General features: G+C 30.4%; 2 protein-coding genes across 3 annotated transcripts; one reads left to right on the top strand and one right to left on the bottom strand.

The window, feature by feature from the left end:
* Positions 1-369: 369 nt before the first annotated feature.
* Positions 370-2,585, top strand: LOC130453279 (charged multivesicular body protein 7). The gene is made up of 4 exons (XM_056792928.1): positions 370-690; positions 744-900; positions 952-1,364; positions 1,446-2,585. Exons 1-4 carry the CDS (start codon positions 451-453, stop codon positions 1,923-1,925), a joined length of 1,290 nt encoding a protein of 429 aa, XP_056648906.1. The 5' UTR covers positions 370-450; the 3' UTR covers positions 1,926-2,585.
* Positions 2,586-2,869: 284 nt separating this feature from the next.
* Positions 2,870-8,110, bottom strand: LOC130448353 (eukaryotic peptide chain release factor subunit 1). Of its 2 annotated transcripts, none has more exons than XM_056785728.1 (7): positions 7,645-8,110; positions 7,411-7,586; positions 6,134-6,372; positions 5,848-6,078; positions 5,440-5,790; positions 5,162-5,309; positions 2,870-3,506 (listed from the first exon to the last, which is right to left on the bottom strand). In XM_056785728.1, exons 1-7 carry the CDS (start codon positions 7,728-7,730, stop codon positions 3,421-3,423), a joined length of 1,317 nt encoding a protein of 438 aa, XP_056641706.1. In that variant the 5' UTR covers positions 7,731-8,110; the 3' UTR covers positions 2,870-3,420. The 2 variants fall into 2 exon arrangements, with proteins under 2 accessions (XP_056641706.1, XP_056641782.1); XM_056785804.1 differs by lacking the exon at positions 2,870-3,506 and adding an exon at positions 3,517-5,041 and having other exon boundaries at positions 7,645-8,066.
* Between the last annotated feature and the right edge of the window lie 8 nt (positions 8,111-8,118).

Raw genomic sequence — 8,118 nt, 5'->3', positions numbered from 1 at the left:
ACATAATCGATTACTAAATTCTATAATTAATGAAGTAATTACACTATATTCATAATAAAAATATTAAATTCGATGTACATTTTTTTTTCAATTGGTTCGTTCCTATCCATCTAAAAACCTTAGTACGGTGACGATTCTGCGCAATATAAATTACGTGTTCCAACCGAGTAGTTGCAATTCACGAACGATTCTGTTTTGTGTTTCAACGGTTTTTTCGAACTTTGTTAATATCAAAAACATTACTAAAACCGTCCACAGCCGGTGATTGAGTAATATCATTTAAACGCTTCCAAAACCGTTCAGATTAGCTGTTGGAACAAACCTTATATTTTCTACTACAACGAGATATCGAATGATAACTAAAAAATCGATTAAAACCGATGACAGTTTCAACTAACCTCCAATACTTATTATTTTATCAATTACCCACAATTTAGTAAATATATAAAGATGTTTGATATTCCAAATGAAAATCTTCCGGAATGTTTACTAGATGAAAATAGAATAAACGTACTTTTCGCACCTATTAGAAATAAAAGTGTAAATCCTAAAGATTGGGATAACAAAATATCATCATGGAAGACAATAATAAAAATTTATTGCGAATCAAACGATATTTATACGTTTACAGTGTCTTCTTTAAATAAAGTTTTTATTAGAAATGGAAGATCACCTCCTTGTTTGCCCGAGGTACTTAACGTGAGGTACTCATTTGTCAGTTTTTTTATGGATAAAACTTTTAGGTTATAAGTGAAATGGAAAAAAATGGGGACATTCAACGTTTGGATTTATTTTTAAAAAATAATCCGAAAACGTGGACTGGGTGGGCTACGGATATTTTCGTTAAAACTCCTTTTGTATGGTCGTTTAATAAATTGAAATCATCGTTATTTACAACAGGTAATTTAACATATTTCAGTATTAGAATCGCGCGATAATAGCTTTTTGTAGATTCCTCACAACAACCTAAAGTTTTTATAGAAATAATTAAAACAAAATGCGATACCATATTAAGAATATTACCGAATAATTATAAAAATAAATTGATAAGTTTAAAAGATTTATTGAGTATTATAAAAAAGACTCCAAACGATATCCAAGACGTCAAACTTTTGCTCCATCACATGTCCAACAAAAATATAATAGACATCACGAAATTAAACAGTAACAATAAAAACGAATTAGAAACAACTTTAATCAAATTTAGTGATACAAACAGTACGATAAGTGAAGTCGATGTCGGTGTATATACATTAGAACAAAACGAGAAAATTATACTAAAAGGTATCGAAGAGATGGAAGATAACATTGAAAAACTCATTAAAGAAGCTAAAGTACATCTATCAAAACATCATAGACAAATGGTGAGTTTTTTTTGACTCCAGGGGTCTTATCCTGTTTCCTACTTTTGAGTGTATAATTCCAATAAAACCTTCATATTTCAGGCTAAAAGTTGTTTAAGAAAAAAACACGATTTAGAAAAATCCTTAGAAAAGAAAGCTCAAGCTCTACACAACGTCCAATTGTTGCTGCACCAAATAAACGAAGCAAACAGCAACGCAACAGTTTGGGATTCCTATAAAAAAGTTTTAACTACTTTCGATGTCACTTACAAAGATGCTGGTATATCAGAAGATCTAATAGATGATACGATGATCAAATTAGGAGAGGTGTTGGATAAAAACGAAGATATACAATCGGCTTTGTCTAAACCACCTCAAGATTTCGATGATACCGATTTAGAACAAGAATTAGCCGATTTGATCAACGAAGATAATCTAGAAGGAGGTCCTCCGGATGGCGGTGTTAATACCAGTGAAATAGAAATGAAATTGGATGATTTGAGTTTAAATTTACCGGAAGTTCCTGATAACAGCCCTGAGAAGTCCTCTAGAGAGGTTGATCTAGGAAGCAGTCAATTATAAATTATTGTTTTGTTCCTTTCACTAAAACTTTGTTAGATTACGTTTTTTTAGCATTTGCGATGTTTGGTCAATAAATCCCTGGTTTAGTATTTTTTGTCCAAATTTCGTCAAGATATTTTCCTTAAAATCAGTCAAACACATTTTCAATATTTCTATTCCACAATTATCTAATGATTCTTTTTTGTTCTCTAAATAGGCATCTATTTCACTCATTTCTTGATATTTCTTACATTAAATCGTATTTTTCAAACTTAAAAACAGTCAAAAGTCGATGGGGGCCAGGATACAGAGGGCGAGGAAGCACTTTCAAGATTAATAGCATAAATTTGACCAGTATCTCATTGAAAAAACAGTCAGAAGTCACTGGGGTGTCCATCTGAAGGTTAAGAAGCACTTTCTAGTTCAATCAATTGAATTTCGCCAGGGATTCATTGATATTTTCAGCCCAAATTATTTTTCCACGCAATTCTTTTGTTGTTGTTTTCGAAAAAAATTCTAACCAAACAAATTGCATGTTTTTATTTTGACAGCTGACATACTGTAGTTCGATTGAAAAATTTATTGTGATCTCCATCAGTTAAATCGAAGACTTATTTGTTAATAGATTGATATTCTTTTAAATACATTGTTTTAATTATAAAAATAAACTTTATCTTTAATTTTTGGTTAATTAATGAAAAATACCATCTATACCATTGTTTAAAAGTACACTAAGAGCACTCGAATCAATGAAATACATCAAATGTGAGAGTAAATATAATGTAGTGCTGTTCTGGTGTAGTTTTTATATTATAATACTGTGCAATTATTGTACGAATCGATTTAATCGAAATAGCATCGATTCTCATGTTTCGCTATATACTTAGAAATCGGAATTTAGTTCAATTACTGACAATTTTTGGTAAAATTGGATGGAAATGAGGGGGATTTTAATAAAACAAAAATTCGTTTTACCCAAATTAATTATTTATTTTAATAAAGACAATTTTACATGTATACTGGTAGAATCAATTCGATTCTAAATTACATATTCCTGATCGCGTCTTAAAATCGATCTTTACGTGTTTTATTAGGCCAGTACTACAAGGTTTTTTCCGAATTTCGAAAAATTAAAAAAAATAATACAAAAACAATTAACAAAAAAAAAACAGCCGAATTAGTAATAAGATAAAAAACAATGGAATTAATAAAAAAAAGTTAGTTATAATTAAATTTTTGGCTAATTTATATCGATTAGAGTCAAAAAAGTAGCATCTGGCCTATTTAATTATTAAAAAAAAAAGATAATTTAACGAGGAAATAAATAACGGTTAACTGTTTTTTATATTTCATGGAGACAATAACATAATTTGTGCAAAGCACATGATATCAATATATATATAGTGTGGATTTCTTTAACCATATTGCAATCATGACTTATTTGCACCGACATTAAAAAAAATTGAACCGTATATATATTTTTTTTTCTACAAATTTGTCTCTACATTTTTTTTTTTCAATATTCGTCTAGATCGAATTCGTCTCCATTATCCATCTCGTCTAATTGTAAACTCTGGAAGTCTACTTTGTATCGTAATAAACCTGTAAATAACAGGATAGTTTCTCAAAGTTTCCCAAAAGTTTATAGTTGTAAGTTCCATTCCATACCAAATATTTTAAATAAACTTCTCATAAAAATATCCAAAATTATAGTCCGTTCATGCATAATGAAAATTAAATCAAAATTAATACACTTTGTAGTCCCCGTAAATTCCTTTTCATATCTAATCTGTCAAAACTTGTTCTTATAACCGATAAAAAATCAAACAGTATAGTCCGTTCACACTCAAAATGTACCGATAACCATAAGCGCACTTTCTTGTAAACCATGTAGATTCCATTCAATATCAAATCTTTTAAAATTGGTTTTTATTAAGAAACATCCAATAATATAGTCCGTTCATACGCCAAAATAAAATCAGAATAACCATACTTTCTTTTTGACAAAAAACACCATTATAGTCCATTCGTACGTCAAAATGGATACACAATATGCAGTTTTTTTAACAAAAATAACATTATAGTCCGTTCGTACGTCAAAATAGACACAATATGCAGTTTTTTGAACAAAAATAACATTATAGTCCGTTCATACGTGAAAATAGAGACACAATATGCAGATTATTGAAGAAAAAACACCATTATAGTCCATTCGTACGTCAAAATAACAACAGAATAAGCGCAGTTTTTTAATAAAAAACATTATAGTCCATTCGTACGTCAAAATGGAGACACAATATGTAGTTTTTTGAACAAAAATAACATTATAGTCCGTTCATACGTGAAAATAGAGACACAATATGCAGATTATTGAAGAAAAAACACCATTATAGTCCATTCGTACGTCAAAATAACAACAGAATAAGCAGCCTTTGAACAAATATAACATTATAGTCCGTTCGTACGTCACAATATAAACAGAATAAGCGCCGTTTTTTTAACAAAAAACAATTTTATAGTCCATTCGTACGTCAAAATTAAAACAGAATAAGCAGCCTTTGAACAAAACAACATTATAGTCCATTCATACGTCAAAATAGAATTAGGATATACATACTTATTTGAATAAAAAGTCTAATATTATAGTCCTTTCATACGACAAAATAAAACACAAAATTATAGTTATTTATGCATATTTGTCGAAATTTTATTTGATATCAAATCATTTTTAGTAGTGTACGTAAAAAACAAATCGAAATTATAGTCCATTCATACATCTAGTGAAAATAACAAGACCGAATTCAGTTTTTTTCTTGTGATTATTTTAGCTAATAATAAATAGAAAAGAAATTCGAAAAGGAAAAACGAAATTTCGAAATTATATAGTCCATTCACACCCGTAACAAAATTGGAATAAAAACAACTACGCTGTGGAAAAAAAATAAAGAAAATACAATCGAAAACTCAGGTAAAAACAAACTACAATTTTCCATCGGGAAAAATTTACCTTAAATTCGTAGAGACACAAGATGAAGTAGATTTTCATGATTTTTTTTTTTAATAATCATCAAGATCTACATCATCCAGAGGTTCGTCGGCTTGTAGCGACTGAAAATCTACTTTGTATCGAAGAATCCCTTAAGAAATCCAAGCAGCATGATAGAAATATTAATTTTAAATAAAATACATTAAAAATTATATATATATATATATATATATATATATATATATATATATATATAAAAAAAAATACTAACCTCCGATACCACCGAATCCTCGAACGAACTGAGACCCTTCCTGCGACTTATCCGTAATAATTTCTAAAGTGGCACCAAAATTTTTGTAGTTATTCGCCAACCATTCCAATAACGGTTGACATTCCACCAATTCCAATTCTACCCCAGTCTAAAAACACACCCGATATTAAACCTTGCTACTGCACGTTCGAGTTGGAAATATTTAGACAGTCGTTCTAGGTTCGTCCTAAAACGGTTCTAACTCGAACGTTTTTGGAACTATACCAATAACCACTCACTTCTTTATCCGTAAAATGAGATTTGTCCTTCTCCTGTTCGGGCGTCAAATGTAATATAGTATCGGAACCGGTATTGTGATTTTTCAGAACGTATCTTTGTATATCCAAATTTTCCCAACAGATTAACGTCTCAACGGCGCCTAATTCCAAACCCCGAAGAGTATCTTCCACCCCGAAACAATATTTGCCCGTATCCTGACTAATTTCGTCGAAATATCTACCGATCAACTTCTTTTCTTGGATGAATTTGACGTTTTGCAAAGATTCCGCCGCCAGTTCGATCGCTTGATTGAAACCGTTTTCTCCGCCGTAGGATACGTCCACCAATTTTATAACTTTAGCTTGCAACCTCTACAAAAAATAACAAATATCAAAAAAAACCATCGGGATAACGGTGAAAAAACGTACCGGATCGAACATGTCGGATTGACTGAGCTCGGTTTTGAAATCCGCGCTACCGGCCAGTATAAGACCGGCTATATTCGGCTTATCGTTCGTTATGAATAATTGAGTGGCGACTTCGGCGACTTTTCTCACGTAATTGTGTCTTTTTTCCATCCGGAGACGGGCGAAACGCAAAGCGGACTGACCCCCTCTGCCGTGCTTCTTGGGTAAATCGACAGTGAATTTATGTAGTACCTACAAATAATAATTGAATGAATGTGAAGTTGCGAATGCGGGGAACTCGACGTACCTCCCTGGTATTTCCTTGGAGGGTACCGAACAGGGCGCCATTACCGTCCATTACGATAAAACCGAATTTGTTATCGTCCGCTAATAGAGCAGTTAGAGCTTCCGTGTGAAACTTATTGTCGCATAGATACAACGAGGTATTTATTGGTTTGAACGGTTCGAAATCTATGTTTACTTTTTTTTCTTTGCCTTCGTCTGTGACAATTGTTCCACAGTATATTACTAAACCGTTCGGGGGTACTGGAAATGTTTTTTTTAGATGAAAATATGTACTACTGAAACTTGTAGTCGATTCTGATTTTGTCGATTTTTTGTTAATTTGATATAGTCCATTCGTAAGTCAAAATCAAATTTGAAACAAAACATTTGTTTTTGTATCTTTTATAATTTCAGTTTAATATAATTGTTGTGAGTAAAAAAACATTTAATTGCAGTTTAATCAAGTTTTCGGTCATATAACATATGTCAAAATAAAATTGAAAAAAAAAAATATTTTCCTTGTGTCTTTCATGAATTTCATATCTTTTCAATCGTAATAAATAAAAAAAGGTATAAAACTTGGATACAATTGCCATTTCATCAAATTTTTGGTAATTTTTTGGTTTTATTGTGTGGTAGTGGAAACCACCTTATATTTAGAGATAAAAAATGGAAAAATTGATATTTCCAATATTATTTTTTAACATTTTGTTTATTTTTTCGATACATACAAGATCAACATGAGAATTAAATTTGAAAACCAAAATTTCAATACTATTTTGTCCAATGAAAAACCCCTAAAATTACCCCTACATTTTTTAGGTTAGGTTAAGATTTCTACTTCCTTCAAGCTTTCCTTGTAACTTCCCATGAATTACGAAAAGTAATAATTCAATTAATATACTTTTTATCAACCAAAAAAGTATAGAAACTTTGATTTTTAAACTTTCAGTTTAAATGCGCAAAAAAAACGAAAAAGAAATAATGAAAATATCAATATTTCAAGACCAAAAAAAAGAGTACATCATACTAACAAACATTCACAATTTTTTTGAAATAAAATACGATTTATTAGCATCATTTACACACGGAAAAAACCACTACATTACTAATACACCTGATTTATTAGTGGAACAAACATAATTAGTTGTTAAAGTAAACAAAACCAGTTTTATTAGTTAAACTTTCCAAAATATAAAATTCACGATATAATAATGAATATAACCTATATAACTATATATATATGAATTGATATTGAAATAAAAACGATATAAATTAACGTAAAAAATAGAAACATACCTTTTGTATACAATTTTAAACGATGTTGCACAGAAGTAATGGCACCAAGTACTGAAAGCCTATTTACCCTAGACTTTATATTAGAAGCAGTACCAAATTCGTCGGCTAACATTTTACTAACCCTAGAGATCTGATCCTTAGGAGGAATTATAAGGGAAATCATGCTCGTTCCATTCCTAAGACGAAAACATCGATGTTTTTTTCCCCTACAATATGGTCTTTTATGTCACTTACCCCCTTGCCAATTCCAAACTTTTGATGAGTTTTTTTATTTTCCATATTTCTACATTCCTATCGGCCGATGTTTCTTCTCCAGACATTTTTATATATTAATAAGTGTTTTTACTGTCTATTAAACCCAAAAACGTGTTCGTAAAGCAAAATGGCGCGGTGTCAGCCTAATAGCTGATCAACAAGAGATCGAGGAAAGTCACTTTTCACTAGTTGTTAACTGAAATCTACTGGTTCAAACTGGATCCACGTAACCTAACTGTAAACTCAGGTAAAAAACGATTTTTTCAATTGATGATTTGGCATAACCAATTTATAAATCTAGTTTACGTCAGAAAAAAATCAAAAGTATTCAAATTGGTGTTTGAAATTTATGAAAATTTGATATTATTCTGTAGTTGCACCCTAGTTTATTTATGGTTGGTAATTTATCTTCTTTTTTTACTTTGAATTTCTTCTGTTCGATAACAGAACGGT

This window comes from Diorhabda sublineata, chromosome 1, assembly GCF_026230105.1.
Source record: "Diorhabda sublineata isolate icDioSubl1.1 chromosome 1, icDioSubl1.1, whole genome shotgun sequence".
Taxonomy (NCBI): Eukaryota; Metazoa; Arthropoda; class Insecta; order Coleoptera; family Chrysomelidae; genus Diorhabda; species Diorhabda sublineata.
Note: the sequence above shows the minus strand (reverse complement) of the source record. Positions and strands in the feature narration are given on the sequence as shown.

Bases quoted from the DNA above. Each gene is read 5' to 3' on its own strand.
- LOC130453279 (XM_056792928.1), top strand. From the start codon at position 451: ATGTTTGATATTCCAAATGAAAATCTTCCGGAATGTTTACTAGATGAA. The intron at 901-951 runs GTAATTTAACAT...AGCTTTTTGTAG, and splicing joins ATCATCGTTATTTACAACAG to ATTCCTCACAACAACCTAAA. The intron at 1,365-1,445 runs GTGAGTTTTTTT...TTCATATTTCAG, and splicing joins CAAAACATCATAGACAAATG to GCTAAAAGTTGTTTAAGAAA.
- LOC130448353 (XM_056785728.1), bottom strand. From the start codon at position 7,730: ATGTCTGGAGAAGAAACATCGGCCGATAGGAATGTAGAAATATGGAAA. The intron at 6,079-6,133 runs GTACGTCGAGTT...TATTATTTGTAG, and splicing joins TCCAAGGAAATACCAGGGAG to GTACTACATAAATTCACTGT. The intron at 5,791-5,847 runs GTACGTTTTTTC...TATTTTTTGTAG, and splicing joins AATCCGACATGTTCGATCCG to AGGTTGCAAGCTAAAGTTAT.